Source organism: Phyllostomus hastatus, unplaced genomic scaffold, assembly GCF_019186645.2.
Source record: "Phyllostomus hastatus isolate PE091 unplaced genomic scaffold, TTU_PhHast_1.1 phas_contig_147, whole genome shotgun sequence".
Lineage (NCBI taxonomy): Eukaryota > Metazoa > Chordata > Mammalia > Chiroptera > Phyllostomidae > Phyllostomus > Phyllostomus hastatus.
In genome coordinates, this window is record NW_025333603.1 from 6,623,021 (window position 1) to 6,648,623 (window position 25,603).

General features: G+C 43.0%; 1 protein-coding gene across 4 annotated transcripts in view; it reads left to right on the top strand.

Moving 5' to 3' along the window:
* RAB3B (RAB3B, member RAS oncogene family) overlaps nt 1-25,603 on the top strand; it is a 75,302-nt gene that overhangs the window by 5,723 nt on the left and 43,976 nt on the right. For 3 of the 4 annotated variants that reach the window (XM_045857888.1, XM_045857872.1, XM_045857863.1), the window contains exon 2: nt 2,061-2,288. In XM_045857888.1, the coding sequence (XP_045713844.1) occupies nt 2,061-2,288 (228 nt within the window). Of the gene's footprint in view, nt 1-2,047; nt 2,289-25,603 lie in introns of all 4 variants that reach the window. The other variant, XM_045857879.1, reaches the window with a different exon arrangement.

Sequence of the window (25,603 nt, forward strand, 5' to 3'; positions counted from 1 at the left end):
CAAAGATGTCTGGCAGTCAAGCAGAAGATAGAGTGAGGTCATTGTGGTTGCTTCCTTTGTTTTAGGTAAAAAAAAAAGCATAATTCTTTTGAATTGCCAATTCTCGAAGCAGACTCTGCACCTTGTACCATGGAAAATGGAAAAGTTAGGGCTGTGAGACAGTGTAAGCACGCTTCCCTCCAATCTTACATTCTTCTTCCTCAATGCCATGACTCAGTTGCTGAGGATCCAGGATGTGTTCCACACCTGCCGTGGGAGCCTTGTCATGGGGCAGATTGATGGAGGAAGTGAGGCTGTAGGTCACTGGGGACTAGTGGCAGCATATTTAAGGAAGTGTTATTAAGGGGCTGCTAATAAATTATCCCATGTATTTGTCTGACCTTCCTTCAAGAGAGCTTTAAACCTTCTACATTTGTCAGCCCCTTGCCCTTACAGCTCTCTGGAGTGACTCAGAGAGATAAATCCACCAGTATCTCTTTCTTTTCCTTTGGGGAAAAAAGCAGGAATTCCTAAAGAGAGTGACACCCTGGACATTATCCCACATTAGGGCTGTCTTCCTACCCTCCCCTGACTACCAGCCTGTTTGAGTACAAGGTGCTGAACATAAGAAGAGATTGCAGATGGAGAGGCAGGTACCTGCAGCTGGTAAAATGTAGAAAAAGCAATTAAAGGCTATGGGACTAAGTGCTGGATTATGGGGTTCGGATCCAAATGTTCTAGGAAAGGGGAGGATGGTGGCAGGTCTGAGAGGACTGGGGTCTCAGGGAAGGCCTGGCATGTAATAAATAGTTGGTGAATGAGTGAGTGAACAAACAAGTAAACAAAGGACCTAGGCTTTGAAGGATTTGGAGTAATAATGACTTATGTTCACACCTGTGTGGGATTTCCCAGTTTATTAAGGCCTTACTCCTTGTAATCTCGTTTGAGTCCTGTAATAGCCCAGTGAGAAAAGCAGGGCAGAAATTGTTCTACCCATTTTTCAGATGATGAGATTGGTCCCCAGAGTGGTGAAGTGACTCTTATTAATTCAGCACACATTTACTGAGTGCTGATTATGTACTAGGACTCGTGCTAGAAGCTAGAGAGACAGAAATGAAGTACATTCAGTCCCAGATGTGTGGTGTAAAGGAGGAGCTGGAATAATAAACAGTTCTGAAATGATACAAGTACTGTTCAAGTGCCCTGGGAGCGTAGGGGCAGAAGTGCATGCCTCTGCCGTGCACAGGGTAGATGAGACTTCCTTAGAGCTGCAAGGGTGAGTAGGAGTTTATTAGGAGAAGAATGTGTAGGCAGAAAGAAAGAATATGTGTCTAAAGGGACAAAAGCAAAAAAAAATTGCATATTTAGAGTAAAGTGTGTAATTTGGGATAAAAGTAGCACAGATCAGTAGAGAGAAGACTTAGGGAAGATGAGGCTTAGAGAGTTTATTCTTTGGTTATTTGGTTGTTTGTCAAGTTGAACAGTTTGGGCTTGATCTTCAGAGCTGTGGGGAGCCATAAAAGTGTTTGAAATGGGAATGACAACCCTGTACTGGGCCTTTCTTAGCATGTTCATGTGTTTGCTGTTTTGACTTTTTTTTCACTTAAAACTCAGCTCAGGAGCTGCCTCCTATAGGGGACTCCTTGACCACCATTCTTCTAGGTTGGATTAGATGCTTCTTTTGGGCTTCCTTAACCAAGACCTCCTTCTGTCTTATCACTTACCTACTGCTTTGTTACTCTGAGTCTATGTAGTTTATACTCTAACCTGTGGCCACTTAGAGGTCAGACACCATGTCTGACTCATATTTGAATTCCCCATGCCCAGCACAGGGTTTGATCCAGAGCAACGTTCTCAGTAAATATTTGCTGAAGGAATGAATGGGAGGAGCTGAGTTCCACCCCAGCCCTGAGACAACACTGGGATAGATGCAGTGATAGGGTGAATCTGAGTAGCGTGTGTTTCCTGAGTAATGCTGGAGTGGGGAATTAATGCACAAATGACAAAGTGACCATTAAATATTTGTGACTCAGGTTAACCCTAGAGATGTGTTCCTGCATGACCACAGGTCTCTCCTGCAGATGGCTTCAGTGACTGATAGTAAAGCTGGAGTCAAAGATGCCTCCGACCAGAATTTTGACTACATGTTCAAACTGCTCATCATCGGCAACAGCAGTGTTGGCAAAACCTCCTTCCTCTTCCGCTATGCTGATGACACCTTCACCCCAGCCTTCGTCAGCACTGTGGGCATCGACTTCAAGGTGAAGACGGTCTACCGCCATGAGAAGCGAGTAAAGCTGCAGATCTGGGTGAGTGCTGGGCATCTTGGGCAAGTTTGTTCTGACAGGGGACTAGTCTGCTAGTACCAGGGCTGGCAGATGGGGTCAGTTTAGAGCTTCTAGGTGTTTCTGCATCAGGCACTAATGCTGTTACTGGCTAGCCCCTGGAGTGCCCCTTGCTGGTTTTATATAAGTTTGCTCTCCTCCGGGGGCTTTGTTGTTTCTGCTGCCTAATTATCCAAGAGGCCTTATCCTGGTCTGTATGAGTGACTGAGAATCTGGGTTTTGAAGTTAGAGAGCTTGATTCAAATTCTCGTTCTGCCACTTACTAGTCCTGGAACCTTGACTATATTACTTAACATCTCTGGGCCACCCTTTCCTCTTTGGAGATTATAGTAGCCTCTGCATCATAGGGTTGTGGGAGCTTAGTATAGTTAATGTACAATAAATGTTAGCTATTGTATCCATATTCTATCACTGCATAACAAATCACTTCAAAACTTGATGGTTTAAAACAACAATAAAAATTCATTACCACGTACTTTCTGTGAATTAAACATTTGAGAGTGGCTTAGTTTCTTGCTTGTGACCTCTTATGAGCTTGCAGCCAGATGTTGGCTTGGGTAACAGTCATCAGCAGGTTTGAGTGAGGATGGAGGATCCCTTCAAAGGTGGCTTACTCATATATAGTACTGGCTGTTAACAGAAGGCCTTAGTTCATTTGTATGTGGCTCTCTCCACAGAGCTACGTAAGAGTCTTCATGGCATGGTAGCTGGCTTCCCCCAGCTCTGGGAGAGATCCAAGAAACCAAAGAGGAAATGGCAATGTCTCTTATTATTTAGCCTTAGAGTATTCTACTGGTTACTAATTTAATGTAGGAGGAAACTATACAACGGTATGAATCATTGGGAGGTGAGGATCGTTGGGGACCATCTTGGAAGCTGGCCATCACAGTTACTATTATTGGTATTTACCAGTGGTACTAATAAAATATATACATATTTGAGATGATATAGCAACATATAGATCATACACTTTTCAATAATGAATTAGCATTGAGATCAGAAATTTTGAAAATTTGTAATTTAAAGTTTTCAAAACAAAGTATTATTCAACTTGTTAAATGTAAATTAATACATTATACATATATCTTATTGGTATATTCTATATCCAATATTTTTTACAAGTTATTTTCATGTATTAATATTACCTTATAACTGCCCTGGCTGGCATAGCTCAGTGGATTGAGCGCAGGCTGCGAACCAAAGTGTCGCAGGTTCGATTCCCATTCAGGGTACATGCCTGGGTTGCAGGCCATGACCCCCAGCAACCGCACATTGAGGTTTCTCTCTCTCTCTTTTTCTCCCTCCCTTCCCTGTCTAAAAATAAATAAAAATCTTAAAAAAATGATTGAAAAAATATTACCTTATAATTAACCCCAAGAGGTAGATATTATTTTAATACACACCTATTTTACAGAAGAAAATAATTCAGATTCAGATAATAATTAACTTGCCTTAGGTTGACTACACAGCTATAAAGTGGTATTCTAGCTTAGATCTTCTGATTCTAAATTATGTAAGCCCATATTTCCATGTATGACAATGTTAAGTATTAATTTATATAGAGATAAAAGTTATTTTTGTTCATTTTGTCTCTATTAAAAGCATTGAGGAATCATCAATCATTACAAATGTCATAAGCTATACAGACCATTTAGTTCATTGATTCTGGAAGTGTGCTCTCCTGATCAGCAGCATCAGCATCACCTGGGAATTTGTTAGAAATACAAATTGTCAGGCCCCTGTTCAGACCCACTGAATCTGAAACTCTGGGGTATGGTCCAATAATGTGTTATAACAAGCCTTCTAGGTGGCTTTGAGGCAGGCTAAAATTGAAGAATCACTGATCTAGTTTAACTGCCTCATAGTGAGAATCAATAAGTATTTATTAAGTATCTATATATGTACCAAGTGGTCCCACTTATATTGTCTGACATCTTTGCAGCCAATGCACAGAGTGGGGTGAGGGCACAGGGTATCCGTGTCATGGCCAGCAAGACAGTTTAACTAGAGCAAGGCTGTGAAAGAGCAGGGGTGGGGCGCCCAGTTAAATTTTCCAGAGAGGCCATCAAGCAGCAGCTTGGGGGTTAGAGAGACCTTGCACAGCAAACAGAAGGTTCTTGCCATGAGTCAGAGGGTGGATGCCTGACGACTCCTTAGGGAGCTGAAGAAACCACTAGAGTTTATTTTATCTATGAAGATAAATGTTTTCTGGTGTTTACTATGTAGATTGACAGAGATGTCTTCATTTGATCTCCACCTCAGAGGTTCACATATTCTATACTCGAAAAGTCTTCAGGTAGGGAGGAACATTCTGCCTTTCTAAGGGGTTGGCAGCGGTGGCTCCCTCACTCTTCATTCATTTTTAGCCCCTTGTGAGCTTTTGCCATTTTCCTGTGCCTGGTTAAGTGGATTTATTGATCATACTACCTAATTTTAACTAAATGAATCATCACAAGGGATTTGTGGCTTTAAAAGAGTCCAGCAAAGAAATGTCTGATTGAACACTGTACTAATTATAGTGAGCCCAAATGAGTGCAGAAAATGGCTGAACTGATATTTCTCTGACACCTAGCACAAGGTCATGGTCAGCCATGTTTTGAGGTAAAACCAATGAGGGTCTAATTAGATTTGACATAGACAATCACATTACTTCTTGCTAAAAAAAAAATTGGGAAAGGGTTTTTTTCCTTTTGTGTACATATGTGCTTTGCTGCAAAAAAAAAGTTTTCTTATTATTTATAAATACACTAAAATGTAAACATTTAAATCTTATTTATGTCACTTTACATATTTTAACAGCATTTGTATTAAATATATATATATAATTTAAGGAAATACACAAGTTAAGTAAATTTAGAAAGATCGTACGGTACCTAAATTTTTCTTACTTAATAGGGATATAAATTTGGAGACTACTACCATAGACATTGGGGAGCCATAGATGGGTTTTAACAAGGTCAGATTTGCATTTTAGAAAAATCTGTGGTTTCAGTTTGGAGGGTAGGTGGGAATGAGGCAAACAGACTAGTGGTTTGGGTAAATTACAAGGGCTTGAGCTAGCATAACAAAATACCACAGATTAGATGGCCTAAACAACAGACATTCATTTCCCCACAGTTCTGGAGTTGAAAGTCCAAGATCAAGGTGCCAGAAGGGTTGATGTTTGGCGAGAGCAGACAGCTGCCTTCTTGCTGTGTGCTCACATGGACTCTTCTTGGTGTTTACAAATGTAAACAGAATGAGCTCTCTCTCAACTTATAAGGACACTAATCCTATTAGATCAGGGTCCCACCCTTATGACCTCAACTAACCTTATTACTTCCTTAGAGGCCCCATCTCCAAATATAGCCACATTTGGGGGTTAGGGCTTTAACATGTGAATTTTGGGAGGACATAAACATTTGGTACATAACACTAAGACAATGATGAAATGATGTAATGGATGGAAATGGGGAGAGAGATTTAGGATTAGAATTTATGGAATTTGATGATCAATTAATTGTATAGGGAGAGGGAGGAATACACATCTACTCATAAATTTTACTTTTATAAACAAAATTTCTGTGATTTTTTAAAGCAGTGTGAGCTGTGGTAAGTCACATCTATGAATAGATAATATCCTCAACTGCAAATCCTCACCAGCTTGTTGGGGTTAACATAGTATTGTGCCAGGCACATATTAGGAATGCAATAAATGTTAGGTTCCTTCCTTTCTCTGCTCTTGATCCACATGCAAAGTGTGGACTGGCCCCTTGCAAGGTTTCCCACCTGTGGCTCTAGGTGTGCTGGAACAGCATTCAGGGACTCACTAGCACAGCATGAATTGTTGATTTAAATTTCTCTAGCCCATTTGATCTCCCCCAGGAAGTTTCAGAAAGTCATTGTCAGGGTGGAAGGTGGAGAGAGAAGAGAAGATTATGAGCATCATTGAGCAAGGCCATTCATAAAAAGAGTTTCTGTCATCTCTGGGGGATGTTGGATGATGAAGGCATTGATAGTGCCTTGTTCTCTGGGGTCCCTCAGTACATAGGTTCCTGAGAGCTCCCTCTCTATCCTGGTAGGTTAATTATTGTGGATCAGAGAAGAGAATCTTAGTGGGGAGGTGGGGGTAGGGGAGAAATATTATTAATAGAGAGTGAGAGCATGCACAGTTGTAAAGGGAGGGAGACTTGGAAGCTCCACAGCAACAAACGTGACTAGAGGCCACTTATTGCTGGGTACTGGTTGCCAAGCAACCCCTGGAGACCTGTGGAAGACAAGAGCGAGAGAGGGCCTTTCATTACCTCTACATGGGGCCCACTGCAGGGACTATTGTGTCTGGTGCTGGTCAAGGGTGGAATCTGGGACCTGCAGAAGGACTAAGCTGACCTAGGACTTTGGGTCCTGGGTTCTATTCCTGGATCTGCCCTGCAGTTATTGTGTGATATGGAGTGACCCTTACCTTCCTCCAACTATCAAATGGAAAAGGTAAGTCTTGCTCTTCTTGTCTCATGGGTTGTTGTGAAGATCAAGTGAATAAATGAAAGGAAAGTCCAAGGAGAGCTGTGAAGCCTTGAGTAGATCAGAAGGACGATTGGTATTGTCAGCCATGTGAATTCTTCTTGTATGTGTTTTAAATCATTCTTTGTGTTTTTCATACCTTCCCCCTGACATAGGGAGGTAGTTATCTCCTTAAAGAAAGGGTGAGGTTGAGGCCAGAGATGTCAAGTAACTTCTGCAGAACCAGTAGGTAAACTTCATTCTTTCAACCATTCAATAGGCATTTACCTGGTGCTCATTCTGTGCCGGGCATTGTGCTAGCTGTAGGGAAGGAAACACCCTCCCTGCTCTCATGGAGTGTACACTCCAGTAGGGGAGATAGACACTAAGTACATGAATAAAAAAAATCTAACTTTATCAGTGGTAAGGGTCCTGAAGGAAAATAATAGACTTGTTTCAAACCCAGGCGCCAGGACTCAGAGCTCAGGAATCACTGAACTGTGACTTAGGTCTCATCCCCGGGCTTGCAGCTGGGGTTCTCAGGCTCAGCTCTTCCCAATTTAAAAGGCTAGCTTTAGCCCTGGCTGGCATAGCTCAGTGGATTGAGCACAGGTTGCAAACCAAAGTGTCGCAGGTTCGATTCCCAGTCAGGGTACATGCCTGGGTTGCAGGCCATGACGCCCAGCAACCGCACATTGATGTTTCTCTCTCTCTCTTTCTCCCTCCATTCCCTCTCTAAAAATAAATAAATACAATCTTTAAAAAAAAAAGGCTAGCTTAACTGATGGGTTGGAATCAGCTGACAGACAAATGCAGGAGTCAGAGAGATGGGGAGTAATGTGACAGCCTTATTACTGATAAAAGCTAGGATTCATACCAGCTTTTTTTTTCATCATGTGCCTCAGCACATGGCTCAAGTCTTCCAGGAAGTGGCTCTGCTAATACTTCACTTTGGAGTCAGTAGACATACAAATCCAATCACAGGGCGACAGGAGTCCCTAGCTGCAATTAGTCCAAACAATATGCAGTCAAGGTCAAAGTCCATGTGACCCAGATTTACTAATTTAAGGCCAAAGCATTTCACCCATGTCTCCAGTAGAAATTTCTTTGTCTATGAAGAGTCTTCCTCATGGAGGGGAAAAGAGGATTTGTTCTTCAATAACTCTTTATAATTAAAGAGATAGATATAAGTAAGCATGGACTCCAAAGGGAGGTTAAGCAGAAGGATGAGAGCTGGGAAAATAGAAGGAGTCTTAAAAGATTTCTCGGGAATTTTGAATTCCACAGCGATGAGAACGATCTCCTAGGTAAATAGTAGCTGAGAGCCAGATCAGGTGAGATGGGGCTGTTGGCCAGTCAGCTGGGTTCACTGAGCAGCCAACGACCTTACCCCCCCACCCCGCCCCGTGCAGCCTCCAGGAAATTTTAGGTCACCACATGACTTTGGAGTCACTCATAATATTACAACTAGCGAACATTAAACCAGGGGATCTCAAAGACCTGTACTTTAGGAAGTGATATAAAAGTACAATTAGATATAATGGAGCTTAGGAATGTGGGAAAGATAATCATACTAGAAACCTAGACTGAGGAGGATGGTGGCTCTCAAGAGTCATTTAACAAATATTGCCTCTGCCAGACATTGGGGATAGAGAAATTAGCATGAACACCACATATCCTCTGCTCTTCGGGAACTGGTGAGACTGAATTTACCTCTAACTCCAGAGGTGAGATAAAATGAGTACCACGGTTCTCTTGTTTTGGTTAACTGAAGCAAACTAGGACATTAAGGGAGACTGACATTTCCCTAGACTTTAAGAGTTTATAATGGTGGATTATTACATCAGATCGGGCAGCTGTCTGATGGGCATCTGTATTAGTTTTCTATGGCTGTTCTTACAAATGACCACAAACTCAGTGTCTTAAAACAATATATATGATCTTACATTTCTGGAGGTCAGAGTTCAAAATGGGTCTCTCTGAGCCAAAATCAAGGTGTTGGTACGTCTGCATTCCTCCTGGAGACTCTAGGAGAAAGTCTTTTACTTGCCTTTTCCAGCTTTTAGAGGCTTCCTGCATTCCTTTCTTCCATCTTCAAAGTTAGAAATATAACACCTTCCAACCTCTCTCTTCCTGACCTTCTTGCCTTTCTTTCACAGGACATTTGCGATTACCTTGAGCTCAGGTGAACAATCCGGGATAATCTCCCCACCTCAAAACCTTAATGTAGTCACATTTGCAAAGTCCCTTTTGTCATGCAAGATAACATTTTCACAGGTCCTGGTGGTTAAGATCTGGATCTCTTTAGGGGAGCCATTTTTTTTCTGACTACCACAGCCTCTATTAAGAGCATAGAAAAGATCTAATATAAATTTTCCTTACCCTTCAAGGCTCTAACTCCAGTTCCCTCTCCTCTAGTGAGAACATCCTGTGCTACCTGGCTGAAACAAACATGATCTGTGTCTTGGGCTCACACCGCCCTCTGAGAATACCTGTCACCTTGTTAGGTGCCAATGAGCCTGTGAATTTAGAGCTCATCACAGCAGCTGAGGCCCAGAAAGAGACAGGATTTTACTAAGAGCTCTCCATGAGGGCTCCTAACACATTCCAGCGCTTTTCCTGCCACCTGAACATCAGCTGGGTCTCTCTACAGAGGGACTGATGGGTAACACAGAAGAGGCTGGAGGCTGAACAGGGACACTGGGGCTCTGACAGGTCCCTGTGGCTCCAGGAAAGTGGAGACGGTCCTGAGTACAACATCCCACACTCAGCTCTTATGATAATCAGAATTGATTTTTCTCGGCAGCAAGTTTCCTGGTGTGGCTGCAGAGACATGTTGACACTTTCATCTCTCCGAAGTCTGTAGGAGGCAGCTGCTGGAGGGGCTTTAATTTGATCTCTAAACTCACAACAAAGACTATGGGAAGTCAAATCAGAATTGCAGGCATAGTCTGCCTTTGTAATTTGCAAATAAATTAACCGGTAATCGTCTATTCAAGGGACCTCTTCTCTTTGGGCTCATGAACTCCTTCCCTCCACCCAAAGTGGTGTGGGAGAAAAGGAAAGAACCTACAAGTCACTTGTGTATTCATTAATTCAATAAACATGTGTCATGTTCCTAATATGTGCCAGACACTGTCATAGGAGGGCAAATAACAGCTGCAATGTGGTATAAATGATGCAGTAAAGGGATGAAGAAAGTGCTCTAGGAACACAGGGAAAGGAGCTGCTACTCCTGCCTGGGAAAGTTATATTAGGCTTCACAAAGGAGGGGACATTTGATCTGGTCTTTGCAGATAATTAAGAGTTTTTCAGGTTAAGATTAGGAAAGATCTCTACAAGCAGAAAAAAAAGAAAGGCATTTGAAAAAGCATGATTGCTTTCAAGGATCCATTTTGTGCCGACTGTGGTAAGTTTTGCAGGGGTTGGTCAGACTCAGGGGTGTTCAGTGTAGCCACAGAGATATAACACGCACACAAAACTGGATGATGCTGCAGATGCAAATGATGCCTTGAGAGAGGTACAGAAAGTTTTAAGGGAGTACAGAGAGGAAGTACTCCCTCTCAGCCTGAGTATCTCTCAGGAAGGGCTATGTGGAGGAAGTGGCCTTGTGGAAATAAGTGCTGTAGCCCTGTCCAGTGTGGCTCAGTTGGTTGGGCATCATACTGTAAAGCAAAAGGTCACTGGTTTGATTTCCAGTCAGGGCACATGCCTGGGTTGCATGTTCGGTGTCTGATCAAGGCCCATGTGAGAAGAAACCAATCAATGTTTCTCTCTCATATACATGTTTCTCTCCCTCTCTCTCTTCCTTCCCCTCTCTCTAAAAACAAACAATAAATAAAATCTTTAAAAAAACAGGTGGCCTTAGCCAATAATAACATCCACAGAGGCAGGGCCATCGGTCTCTTCTGTCTAGCTCTGTAGTCCAACTGACCTCTATTTTTGACTCAGTGGTAGTGTGCTGACATCCCCTGAAACGATTTACATGTTTAGGAAGCAGTACAGTGGTGGTTGGGAGCGCAGCCTTTGGAGTGAGCCAGAACTGCGCTCCAAACCCATTCCTATCACTATCATCTCGCTCAAGTCCAGTTACCTCTCTGTGCTTCGCTTTCTTTTTTCTAAAATAAGAATAATGTTAGTAACAAGCACCTAGTGGCTTTGAGAGAGTGAAATATGATAATATTTAACCTATTGCCTGGTACATAGAAAATGATCACTAGTTGGTAGTCTTTATTATAATTAACTCTGTTACTCTCAAGGGTTGATTTGTGGCAACCAGGAGTCTGGATGTGATCTGAACTAGACTTTGCATCCTTTTGAGGAGTTGATGCACATCCACCTGAATTCTTTCTCTGAGTCCTGAGCTTAGTCTGCCATGGTTGGTGGCCAACCCCTTTGGCAGAGCCCTGCCCTGATGGCACATGCAATTTAGCTGGGGAGATAAAAACAACTCAGAAAATCATAAAGAGCTAAAATGTGTGGTGCTGAGTGAATGCAGTGGAAGTTTAAAACAAAGAGTTCAGTATTGAGTAGAGTGGATGAGAAGGGCCTCTGTGGGGAGATGGGGCATTGCACGATGGGGAAGGGAGGTGAGTACAACAGAGACATTCCAAGCTAGGGGGGTCAACTTGAGCTGAGGTGGGGGGCAGATGTTAAGGGTGGGAATGAGTTATATGCTTTGTGTGATGTTGTTCCTGTGAGGTGTCTGGATTCCTCACATTTCTCCCCATCACAGCTCCTGCCTCTGCATGTATCATGTGCTGTAGCCATTCTGGCCACACCAAACTTCTATGTGTTTGTTTATCTATTCATTCATTCAGCCATATTTATATTGTATGCACCAACCATTGTTCTAGGCACTACAGATATAGAAGTGAAAGCAACAGGCGAAATCCCCTGTGCCGTATCCCCTTACACTAGCAACAAGCAAGTAAAATATACAGTAAAAAATACAGTGTGTTCTATGGTGATAAGTGCTTGGGAGAAAAATATAGCAGGGTACAGAGCATAGGAAGTGAGAGGTGTTTACAAATTTAATCAGGGTGGTCAGAGGACTTTTGAATTAAACCTTGAAGAAGGTCTGGGATATTCGGTGGACGAGTATCCCAGGCAGCGGGAATAACAAGGGCAGAAGCCCAGAGGCAGGGGTATGCCTGGCATGATCCAGGAAGAGGAGGAGGCCGGTGCAGCTGCAGCCAGGGGGCAGCGGTCGGAGAAGTGAGAGCATTAGTGAGAGGACCAGATTGTGCAGGGCCTCAGAGGCCTTTGTAAAGGTTTTGGATTTTTTTTAACAGTTTTGTTGAGGTAGAACTTTAAAACTGTGTGTATTTAATGTATGCGATTTGATGGGTTTGGATATATGCAAACACTCATGAAACCATCACCACAATCAAGATAACAGGTATATTCATTGCCTCCGAAAGTTTCCTTGTGTCCCCCGCTTTTTTGGTGGTAAAAACACTTAACATGAGATTTACCTTCTTAACAAATTTTGAAGTGCACAACACAGTATTGTTAACGATAGGCACTATATTGTGTAGAAGATCTCTAGAACTTATACCCACTGTTTTATCTCTACTTCTCTGAGTTTGACTATTTTAGCTATCTCACTTAATAAAAACAGTGCCCTTCTGTTACTGGCTTATTTCACTCAGCATAATGTCCTTCAGGTTCGCCCATATTTTTGTAAATGGTACAATTTTCCTCTTTTTAAAGGATAGCTGAATAATATTCCATTGTATGTACATACAACATTTTCTTTATCCTTTCATCTATCAATGGACATTTGTGTTGTTTCCATATCTTGGCTCTTGTGAGTAATGCTGCAGTGGACATAGGATGGCAGATATCTCTCTGACATCTGATTTCAATTCTTTTGGGTATGCATCCAGAAGTGGGATGGCTCGATCATATAGCAGTTCTCTCAAAGGACTTAAATAGACATTTCTCCAAAGAAGACATATCAGTAACCAGCAGGTACACTAGTCTCCCCCTTATTCACAAGAGACACATGCCAAGACCTCCAGTGGATGCCTGATACTACTGAACCATATAGGTACTATGTTTTTTTCTGTACACACAGACCTATGATAAAGTATAATGTATAAATTAGGCACACTAAGACATTAACTACAATAACTGATAATAGAATAGAACAATTATAACAATATACTGTAATAAAAATTATGTGGATGTGCTCTTTCTCTCTCTTTCTCTCTCTCTCTGATAATCTAGACACCTAGCAAGTGACTAACGGGTAGGCAATGTGTACAGAGTGTACCTGCCGGACAATGGGGTGACTCATGTCCTGTACGGTAGGGAGAGGGATGGCACAAGATTTTCATCATGCTACTTCATCACACTGCTCAAAGTGGCATGCAATTTAAAACTTATGGATTGTTTATTTCTGGAATTTTTCATTTAATATTTTCAGGCCACAGTTTACCATGGGTAGCTGAGACTGCGGAAAGTGAAACTGGATAAGTAAGAACTACAATACATATGGAAAATACTCAGCACCACTAATCATCAAGTAAATGCAAATAAAAAGCACAAGATATCACTTCACACATTTTAGAGTAGTATTTATAAGAACAAACGATAAGTGTTGGCAAGGATGTGGAGAAATCGGGACCCTTGTACATTGTTGGTGGGAATGTAAAATGGTGCAGGCGTTATGGAAAACTGTTGTTTTTCTACTTATGCCCAAGTTATTGGCAACCTGTTTTGATGGAGTAGTGAGGATGAAAGCCTAATAAGAGCGGGAGAAGAGAATTGAAGATACCAAGTATACATGACACTTTCAAGAATTGTTGCCCTTGGAGTTTGCCCTTAGAGTACAGGCAAATGGATGGTAGCTGAAGGTGAAGGGGAAAGTGAGTCAAAAGAGGGTTTTTTTGTTTTGTTTTTTAAGTTGGGAGAAGTAGTAGTATGTTCTTGTGCTCGTGGAACAATCCAATAAAGATCAACAAACCAAGCAACCAATAAAGAAACAAAAACACAAAACTGATGCTGTGGGAGGGAGAAGAGAATTGCTGGACAATATCTTTGAGTTGGTGAGAGGGAATGGAATCACAGCAGAGGATGAGTCCTTGCAAGGGGCACAGACAGCACCCCCATTAATGGGGAGAGAGCAGAGGGTATGGGCACAGGTGCGGCTAGGGGCTGCACGTGCTGGCGGGAGTTCTCTTGGCTAGTTTTCTGATGAAGTAGGATGCAAGATCATCAGCTGAGAGTGAGAATGGGGGAGGAATTGAGAATGTTGTCTAGGAAAGTGGGAGAGTGAATAGACCAGGGAAATTAATCTGATTGTTGATTAAGGTTCTGCTTGAAATTAGTGATCATAAATTTATATGCATGAATTCTTGAATCTGAAGCAAGGTTTATTGTTTTTCTCTAACCATGTTTTGCTCTGTGGATACAGCCATAGCATAGGCAGAGAGTTGGCTTTAGTGGGTGTTGTTTTGCTGAGTAAGTGTGACAAAGCAAAGGAGAGCCTAGGGAGTCAGGGTGTGTGCATGGAAGCCACTGTCGTAATTGACTACAAAATTCAAGCTGAGCAGAGAGGGAGGTGAGGATGCAAGGAAGAAAGGACAGTGAAAAGATGGTAGGGGTTGAAGACTGTTAAGCTGGGAATCTAGGAGTGAGCAGGAAAGATCATAGTGATCTGTGAGTGGGAGACTTGAAATTACTATTTGTAATGAAAAGGTACGGGATATGATTGTGAGAGTGAGTGGCTGAGGTAGGGTTAGAGATCAACATCACCGGAGGAGAAGAGTTCAGGGAAAGGAGAGTCCAAGATGCTGTGGATTTTGAATCACCAAGAGTTATGGAGAGAGTGACAGTAAACCAGGATCTGCTCTCTGGTCAGGAGAGGGATAAGTGGTTGGCATAATCTCATGATGTGAAATTCAAAGCTGGAGACGTTCTCTTTTTAAATTCTCACCCAAGGGCATGCCTATTGATTTTAGAGAGAGGGAGAGAAACACCAATGTGAGAGAGAAACATCAGTCGGCTGCCACTTGCATGTGTCCCAACTAGGGACCAAACTCCAAACCTAGGCATGTGACCCAACAGAGAATCAAACCCACGACCTTTTGGTTCAAGGGACGATGCTCCAACCAACTGAGAGGTGTTTTGCTTTTTGAAGGAGGAAGCAGAATGATTTTGAAGCAGGTGTGAGAAGCAACATGTACCCCACCTCCTAGCCCAATGATTCAAAGGTGGTGCGAGAGGAAGCAACCACCACTTTGGGGCTTTAGGGGATGCTCTGTCCTCCGGGAGAGCCAGATTTGACTTACAGCAGGATGAAGAAGACATCCAGAAGAGAGGCTGAGGAAAAAGAGATTTTTCTGATGACTGACTGTGAATTTCAGAAGGCCCCGGGGGAGCTTTCAGCAGGGAGGGGAGGAGATAGGGTTAGAAGAGACGATGGGTAGAATCCAGGGATGGTCTGGCAGACTTGGGCTTCTTACCATGACTGACATGGAGGGATAGAAGGTGTAACAACACACGGACAGATGGCCCCAGGACAAGCAGTGGTTGTGTAGGGCATGTGAGAGGAGGGGTAGGAGCCTTGAGTTTTCTTGATCCCTGCTTTTAGAGGCCCAGAGGCTGGTGAAGGGAATGCCTGGTGTCCCTTTCCATTTCACATATCAATAATTGTTATGGCCACCACCATTTATGTAAAACATCCTCTCCCATAAAATGGGGCCCATAACGTCTCCCAAAGGGTTGGGGTGAATGCGCAGTGGCACTGGCTGGTACCAGCGCTGTGCTCAGAGCCAGGTGCTGTCATGATCCCTGTTGTACAGGTAAGTAAACTGGTGTCCAGAGAAGCTAGGTGGCTTCCCAGGTTCACTCAAATGGCAAGAGGCAGAGTCCCAATTTGAGTTGAGAGCAATCTGACTTCAAACCTCGTGTATGCCCCCTGCCCTGAACCTCTCCCCTCCTTGTTATATTGGCACATAGGTAAGGATGTGGGCGCTTTGAAAGTACACCACAGATGGTGAAAACACTGAAGAGTTATAATTTATTGGGCAGCAATTCCATGTTGTGTAGGTGCTTTATATGCTTTTTTGGTAATCATAACAACTATTCTGCACAGAAAAGGTGAGGAAACTTAGACTAAGTTAAAGAATTTGGCCAAATCTTACCAAGACTAGTAAGTGGCACGGCTGGGACTCACAATTAGGGCTGTCCGCCAGCAGAGCCTGTGTTCTTTTCATACCCCACTGCCTTCCGCACTCTTCCCACTGTCCTGCCATACATACCAGGGACCTCGCAGGTGGCTGAAAGTGAGAGTTCTTGTCACAGCTGAAATTTGGAGCCTCCAAGCAAACCCTCTCAGAAAGGGATGGGTTATCTGTTGCAAACTGTCTCCTGTTTGCTTTCCAGCTCCTCTCCCTTTCTGCCAGCCCTCTTCTGTCCACCCCACTACTACTTCACAAGTGATTCTAATGGCCATCCAAGGTTATCCAACACTGATATGTAATTAAGTGGCTCAGCTCTTAAAGTAGTGATCTGTGAGGAGCCGCTGCATGTCCTGACAGTGTGAGAGGAGGGGTAGGAGCTTGGTTAGTTGGGGGCTGTGGTATAAGTAGAAGGAACACATGTGACACGTAACAATGTTTCTGAACCTCAGTTTCCTCAACTGAAAAATAGGAATATGTATGGCTACTTCTTTGTAGTGCTGTAAAATGAAATGAGCCACTATAAGGAGAGGACCTAGCATGGTGCCTGTAACTTGTCAGATGCTCAATACATTTGCTTAAAGTTACACAGTGAGTGGTGGAACTGGATACGTTCATGAGTGTTCTATTGTGCCGTACTGTTGTGACTAATCTTGGCTATGACCACTTTTAAGATTTCGAGCTGTGGTGTTTAGAAGGTAGAGAAATTAGATGTGACTCATAGCCCTTCCCCCCATTTTCAGTGGGTGGGGACAGCAGCAGTACTCAGCCCCTGAAGATGCCCAGTTGCCTTCAAAGATGGGAGATTCTGCTAGCTTACTTGGATCCTGTCTGATGTGTTGTTAAGGGCAAGAGTGGGAGTAGGGGAGGCCATTCAACTGAGGATTTATAATTCCTTCCTTCTGCAAATTCTTCCTTCCCCACACCACTGCCCCACACCTTGAGTTGCCAGGTGACAGCTGGAAACTCTTATCCTCTCTGTTCTCCTGTGCTTCTCACTTTCCTCTGTGAAGTCTGTTGACTTTGTCCTAATGGGGGCAGAGGCTCCGAGCTCAGGCCTAGGGGTGAGAGTGGAAGAGAGGGGAGATGAGGCAAGGTCAGGTGCAAGGGAATGTTTGTGCTTCCTGTCCTGAGCACCCAGCTCAAAACTGAGGGTCCTCCTTTATTCCTCTCAGCTCTTGTCCTACTCATCCCATAAGAACTATAGATTTTCTCTCCCAAACTTCTCTTGAATGCACTTGCTCCTCAGTTCCATTCCATAAAATTTATCCAGGGCTGACTATGAGCCTGGCTGTCCCTTCTACCCCTTTCCTGCCTCAGATTCCTATTATCTTCCCCCTTAGACTATTGTAGCAGCTCAAATGGATCTCCCTGCCCCCAGTCTGTTTCTTCCATATGCTCTCTGATGCTGTCACTCATTGCTTAAAATCCAGGGAGGGCTGATCCTTGATACTAATAAAGTCCTTTGCCAGGCACTCAGGGTCCTTTCTTGCCTCCCCAGCCCTGTCTTCATTCGCTTACCCTTCAATCAGTCTGTGCTCCACCCACGTGTTCTCCAAGCCTACAGTCTAAACACAGAGCGTACACACACACACGCAAAACTCAAAAGGGCAAAACTTTATATTTTAGAACAGTTTTAGATTTATAGAAAATTGCAAAGAAGGTAACAGAGTTTGCTTTTCACCATACCCATTTTTGCCAATTATTATCATTTTACATTAGTGTAGTACACTTGTTCTAATTAGCCAATATTGATACATTATTATTAACCAAAGTCCATAGTTTATTCAGATTCCTTAGTTTTTACCTAATACTCCTTTTCTTTTCCAGGATTTTATCCAGGATATCACATTGCATTTCATTGTCATGGCTGTGAGAGTTAGGGTGCCCTTTTTTGCTTCCTGCTTTCCCTTTTCCCTAAGAATTACCCTTCCTCCCCATTTTCCATCTGCAAGCTTCCACTTGACTTTAAATACTCAGTTCAAGTATAACCTCCTCTGGGGAACCTTTGCTGACCCACCTCTCTCCTAGCCTGGGTTATGGGCTCCCCCTTTACTTCCCACAGCTACCAGCTGTGTTGCAATGATATGGACTGTCTGTCTTTCTCCCAGACTGCAGGTTCCCCAAGGAGCTTGATTCCTGTGTACAGCTCAGGGCCAGGCCAAGAGTAAGCATTCAGCAGGGATTAGCAAAATGAAAGAGAGTACTCAGGCTGTGGCTTTCTGCCTCTTAAAGTCAAGGCCAGCTATTCTCCCTGTACCTGGAATATGACCTTTCTCTCAGGCCGATCACGTTTTGCTTCTCTCAGGAACCTCTTTTGACCAGTTCTGCCGCTCAGTGGCTAGGAGGTCTGAGGCTCCCAGGGGTGTCCAGCCCATGGCCTACAGTCCACATGTGGCCCAGGATGGCTATGAATACGGCCCAGCACAAAATCATAAATTTACTTAAAACACTGTGAGATTTTTTTGTGATTATGTGTCATAATGTGAATAATTAATGTGTAGCTCAAGACAACTCTTCTTCCAGTGTGGCCCAGGGATGCCAAAAGGTTGGACACCCCTGGACACTGTTAGACTCTCTGTAGAGAAGGCATGTGGCTTCCTTACCTGCTTTCCTCTCAACTGTGTGGACACCAGTCCAGTCAGTTCGTCAGATACGTTTGTGATCTCATTTGATCCTGAAAGGAGGTCTTGTCAATCTTGTTATGCACATGAGTATACTGAGGCCCAGAGAGGTGAAGTGTTTGTACTTTACCATAGGTCACACGGGTTAAGTGGGACTTGAACCCAGGCTTTTGTGACTCTTCTCAAGCCTAGGCTCTTTCCACTGGACCACACTGTTTCTGCATGCAAAAAGGGAGACCTAACACTGAACAACAATTAAGGGTCATACTGAAGCCAAACCAGTACATCCCAGCCTCGTCCACAGGGACTGTTTTAAAAAACGGCTCCAGGCTGAACCCACAGCATTGTAAATTGGCTGAACCATTCAGTTTCCTCTGGTAGGACTTGGAGGAAAAGATAACAGCAGTAAGATAGAACAGTAAGAGTGAATAGAGAAAATCAGAGGTGATTCTAAGGTTGGACATTATAAGGACAGAAAATGCCCTCTCAGAATACTGTCCTCCCCCACTGCTATGTTGCTGTGTCGACTGATTGAGCCCAAAGGCTGGCCTGCAAATTTACCACCCACTGAGGCATAATTAGCCCTTTAATTTCCTTTCAGTGGAAGTTTGCTCAGGCAGTTTCCAGCCCTCCTTTTTGGCCACCTCCCTCCTTGCACTTTCCTACACCTCCAGCTCCGCTGGGAGTCTGAGGCCTGTCCTGGGTGTGGCGTCAGGGGAAGAATGCAGTTATCAAGGGCAAGCTGTAAATTGAATAAACATGACTAATGGTTATACAGAGCATTACAGCTGTCCAAGCACTGGCTCAACACTTATCTCATTTTATCCTCCCAACAATACCCAGAAAAGGATATTATTATCAACTCCACTATGCAGCTAATGAATCAGCTCAGAAAGTCAGGTGCCAGGTCACATGCCAGGAAGTAGCAGAGCTGGATTTTGAACTCAAATTTGCTTGACCTCAAATTCATACTCTTACCACTGCCCCTCAACAGTACCCACTTACTAAATGTTAATGGTATTTAATTAATGACACATAGGTGCTGGCGGAACACTAAAATTAAGGGAGTGATAAGAATGAGGATTTTAAGAGGTTTCTTGGAGGAAGTAATCCTAACTCAAGATGGGAACAGAAGTGGATGCCAAAGTATAGAATTAAAAAAAAATGTTGTCTTGTTCCCAAAGGGATTTAAAGTGATAAAGAACAGACAGAGTAAGAGAATTTGTCTTTTTTGTTTTTAGTTTGGTTCTGTTGGGGGAATGCCCCAAAAGCCTAAATTCAAGATTGATTCCAAAGAACTGACATGTAGCCTTATTCCAATTCATAAGAGCTTTAATGGGAGAGACTTACATACACAGGTAAAGCAGTTCCCAGTGGTGGTTGGGTAAAAATCTAACCCCTCCCAGGACATGGTCTCTTTTTTATATAGGGGGTTAACAGTAAATCCATATAGTGGGTAGTCACTTAGACCACCGAAAGAACAATGCATTTCTAAGTTAGCAGATAATATCAGGCAGTTATGCACACTCTATACATTCGTTATCTTCTTTCTTGGGGGGCATGGCATTTAACTTTGGGCAGCATTAAAGCTTTTCTGGGTAGTCAGCCAAGCCTGAGGCTGCAAAGAGTTAAATAGTCATGGGTTAAACAGTGAGTCCAACATTTCCCAGTTGCCTTTACACTGGAGCCATATTGCATCTTTGACTTTTCCTATAGGTTCTAACTCTTTATTTTTTCTCCAGGTATGCTGATTTTTTTCTCCAGATATGCTGCTGCAAATTTCCTCCTAGCAGTTCAGTCAATTCTAAAACAAAAGAAAACAAAACACCCCCCCCCCAAAAAAAAACTTCTTTTAAGACTTCATAGTCTGGTGAAGGAGATAAACATTTTGTCAATTCATACAGTATTTCATTAGAGAGAGGGTAGGATAGAGGTTAGGAAGGCTGTGAGATCAGGCTGACTAGTACAGATCTTTATCACCTATATGACCTTATGTTACCAAACAAAAATGAGGTTCAACTGCCTGTCACCAGCCACAGGCAAATTCTGGAGACAGAGGTTGGTGAGGAGGGAAAGAGGTCTTTATTAAAATGCTGAGCCATTTAGGAGGATAGCGGACTCCCTATCTTCAGCTACATCTCTTCTGAAAAACACAAACAAAACCCAGCCACTCCCAAAAAAGACCAAAAACCAAAACAATGTCCAGAATTGCTGCTGCATCCTTATCTTCCCTTTGGAGCCTGAGGCAGCTAAGCAGATGGCTCTCTGGCTTAAGGCTCCCTTCTCGAGTCTGAGTCTTTGTGTATTGTTGGAGCTGCCATCAGCCACACAGCTCATGGCTTCCAGGGCCAGAAAGGTCCCACAAGCCCCAGCCCACACTGCCTGAGATGGGTCAAAGAGAGTGCATTTCTGCCTTTCCTCAGCTTATATCTCCCAGCCCAAACTTCCTGCACTCCTGTCAGCCCTCCAACCAATCCCAACTTTTTCCCAGGCTAGACTTGACAGGTGTTTTCCCTGGCACAACATCGCCTCCTGCTGCAATCTTGACCTTTACGGTACATGTGGCTGCATCCTCTGGACTCACTCCCACCAGGGACTAGAAGGGAGTAGAAGGGTTTCTTTCCCTTAGCCAAACATTTCACTAGCCTTGCTCATGCTCAGTGCAATGACTTCCTCCTGCAGAGTCTTTGCCCAGGGTGGGGAATCTGTTGTCATGTTCTAGCTTGGTTGCTGGGGCAATGTGGTGCTGCCCCTGTGGCCCCTCCCCTCTGCTCCCACTGTACTTGCACTCTCCACCCTGGCCGGGTTACTTGGTATCACTTAGGCAAGTATTTAACCTCTGAGTCTCAGTAACTTCATCTGTAAATTGGTATGATGATGGAACCTCTCTTAGAAAGAATTAGTGCAGTGCTAGCCACACACTAAGTGTCAATAAATGGGAAGCCACTCATTACTTCTGCCTGTGGGTATTGGAAAAAATATGAATCATTGAGGAGGAAGCATTTGAGCTGAATTCTGACTGGGAAGTAGTGACTGGTTCAGCAGTACAGAGGTCAGGCTATTCCAGGCAGAGGGAACAGTATGAGGAAAGCACAGAGATATTTGAGGAACACAATGTTTGGGACCTGGGGAGTAGCCCAGGATGGTAAGAACTTGATGAGAAAGAATGGGAAGGATAGCATGAGCTTAAGGCAGTGAATCTGTTAGGTTAGAAAACCAGTGGTAAGTGAAGCACCCCTGAAAAGCAGTATAGCACAGGGGTCAGATTCGTAGCTCCAACATTTGCCAAATTGAGCAAGTACTTAACTTTTCTGTGCCTCCGTTTCTTTGTCCTACTCACCTCAAAGAGCTGGTTGTGAGGATTGACAAAGTAACACATGAAAAGCACTTGTCACAGTTCCTGGCAGTTAGTAAATACTCAATTCATGTTAGCAATGATTATTATTACTATTTACCCTGTTTCCTTAGAGCTACAAGTGGCCATAAAAATCACCTAGTGTAATATCCCTTTTTAAAAATTGAAAAACCAGACTTCTGGCCAAAATGGAAACATAAGTAGATATGCTTTGCTTCCTCACACAACCAAAAGAAGGACAACAACAAATTTAAAAATAAAAAACAACCAGAACTGCCAGAAAACTGAACAGTATGGAATTCTGACAACCAAGGAGTTAAAAAGGAAACATTCTTCCAGACTGGTAGGAGGGGCAGAGACAGGCAGCTGGGACTGAGAGGACTTGCAGCAAGGCTGCAGCTGGAGGACCAGGTGGTTTGATATTAGTGTGTGGATAAGTCAGGAGGAACAACTGGGGAGCGAGACAGACCACACAAACCAAAGTTCCAGTGTGAGAAACTAAAGCCTCAAAACCTCTGGCTGTAAAAACCTATGGGGGTTATGGCAGTGGGAGAAACTCACAGCAGAGTTTGTTGGAGAGACCCACAGGATCCTAGAACATACACAAACCCATACACAAACCCACTGGGAATCAGCACCAGAAAGGCTCAATTTGTTTGTGGGTAGCAGGGGAAGTGACTGAAAGTGGGTGAGAGCTGAGCAAGTGGCATTGTTCCCTCTCTGACCCCTCCCCCAAATACAGCAACACAACACAGCAAGGTGGGTTACCCCGCCCTGTCAAATACCTAAGGCACTGCCCCTTACAACATAACAGGTATACCAAGACAAAGAGATATAGTTCAACTGAAAGAACAGATCAAAACTCCAGAAAAAGAACTATTCAACAAGGAGATAGACAACTTATGAGATGCAGAGTTCAAAACACTGGTAATCAGGATGCTCACAGAAATTATTGAGTACAGACATAAACTAGAGGAAGAAGTGAAGGCTACACAAAGTGAAATAAAGAAAATATATAGGGAACCAACAGTGAAAGGAAGGAAACTGAAACTCAAATCAATAATTTGGAAGAAGTAAATATTCAAACAGGACAGAATGAAGAAACAAGATTTCAAAAAAATGAAGAGAGATTTAGGAAACTCTGGGACAACTTTAAACATTGCAACATCCAAATCATGGGGTGCCAGAAGGAGAATAGGAAGAGCAAGAAATTGAAAACTTATTTGAAAAAATAATGAAGAAGGATTTCTGCAATCTGATGAAGAAAATAGACTTCTAGGAAATCCAGGAAGCTCAAGAGTCCTAAAGAAATTGGATTAAAGAAGGAACACACCAATATACATCATAATTAAATTACCCAAGATTAAAGATAAGAGAGAATTGTAAAAGCAGCAAGAGAAACAGAGAGAGCTATCTACAAAGGAGTTCCCATAAGAATTTCAGCTGATTTCTCAAAAGAAACCCTGCAGGCAAGAAGGGGCTAGAAGGAAGTATTCAAATTCATGAAAGGCAAGGACCTACATCCAAGATGATTCTATCCAGCAAAGCTATCATTTAGAATGGAAGGGCAGATAGAGTGCTCCCCAGGTAAGGTCAAGTTAAAGGAGTTCATCATCACCAAGCCCTTATTGTATGAAATGTTAAAGGGACTTATCTAAGAAAAAGAAAATCAAAACTATGAGCAGTAAAATGACAACAAACTCATAACTGTCAACAACTGAACTTAAAAAAACAAAAACAAAAACAAACTAAGGAAACGACTAGAACAGGAACAGAATCACAGAAATGGAGATCACATGGTGGGTTATCAGTGGGGAGGGGGAAGTGGAGAATGGGGGAAAAGGTACCGGGAATAAGAAGCATAATTGGTAGGTACAAAATAGACAGGGGGAGGTTAAGAGTAGTGTAGGAAATGTAGAAGCCAAAGAACTTATAGATATAACCCATGGATATGAGCTAAGGCAGGGGGGAATGCTGGTGGAATGGTGGATGCAGGATGGAGGGGAAGAAAGAGGAGAAAAAAAATGGGACAACTGTAATAGCATAATCAATAAAACATACTTAAAAAAATTGAAACCCAAGGCCCAGAGTGGGTGGTGGTGGGATATATCACTGATTTGAGTCCCAGTTTCCTTCCCTTATACTATCGATTGTAGGGTGCATCCTTATTTCAGGGTTGCTAAAATGTGAAACAGCAGACACCTTAGAATCCATAAAATATTTTATTTTACACTCCAGTGAAAATAGACCTTGTACTCTACTGGGGTATTCATAAGCTTCAAAACAAGTTAGTGGTAGAATTAAATCTTATCCAGGCCTCCAGATCCAGCCTACAACATGCGACTCCCTTAACTATTGTCAGGCTGCCTCTGACAGGTTCCTCTCCCTCTCAGATGATTGTCCTCCCCTCCCTTGTAAATAAATTTCAAGGCCTTTGCTTTTCAGAGCTGAATGTTTGTCCTATATTTAGAACACTCTGGCACCTGTATGCAAATGATCCTCAGGGAATTTGTCTGCTCTGGTGACTTGGGCCAACTCCCAAAAGAAAGCAGCTATGAGACCAAAGGGAAAGCACAGCCCAGTAGGGGATGAAGGTCCTGGACTATCTCTCTGGTTGTTCCAGAAGTCCTGAGAATTTCCTTCTAATCTTTTGCCTACCCTTATGTATTAATTCTTATGTCTCTGTTTGGAAATGAGTTTATAAGTAGGTCCCTGGGCCAGGCTCCAAGATGAAGTTTTAGAATGTCATGTCAGAAGGTGCTGTGGAACCCAGGCCTGTGGACATTCACATCAGCTCTGGTGCTGGCTCAAATCTGGGAGAAATGTTTCTTATCATCGGGACAATGGAAGTAATGTGGGGGATTGGAGAAAGACAACTTTACCAGACAATCCAATGGTTCTGCCCTGCAGAGCTGGAAAGAGTTGGACTCAATGGGATGACTAAAAGGTGTGGAGAGCGGGGCCTCACACACTTCTCCCAAACGCCAACTTCCCTGGCCCTTGGCTTAAGTAGCTGTGACCCCATCCTCTGTGGCCTTACCACCTAACAACACACACTCACTGAATGTCCTCAGCAGCCGCCTGTTCTCTGTAGGACAGGGTTCAAGCACCTGATCTGGTCATCAAGACCTCTATGATCTAGCTCCAGCCTCACTGCCTACCTACTTTCTCCTCCACCTAGTATTTTAAGCACTCTATTTCAGAAATCTAAAACACTATCAATTGTAAGGTACATCCTTATCTCATGGTTGCTAAAATGTAAAACAGCAGACACCTTAGAATCCATAAAATATTTTATTTTACATTCCAGTAAAAATAGAACTGTTTGTACTCTACCCAGATGCCATGCTGTTTCAAGCCTTCCTTCGTTTTTCTTTTTAGCTGTTTATTATAGAAAATTTCAAACATTAGCTCAAGTTAGCAGACTAATACTACATGGACCCCATCAGCCATTCACAATAATTATCACCTCATGGTTTGTGCTCCATGTTTTTCCCATAGTCTCTTCTCCCTGGATTATTAATAATAATAGCAACTGCCAGTTCTTACTATGGGTTTAGTTTTTCTTAATGTAAAAGTAATATATGCTCAATTAAAACATACTTTGAAATTAGAGCCAAGCATTAAGAA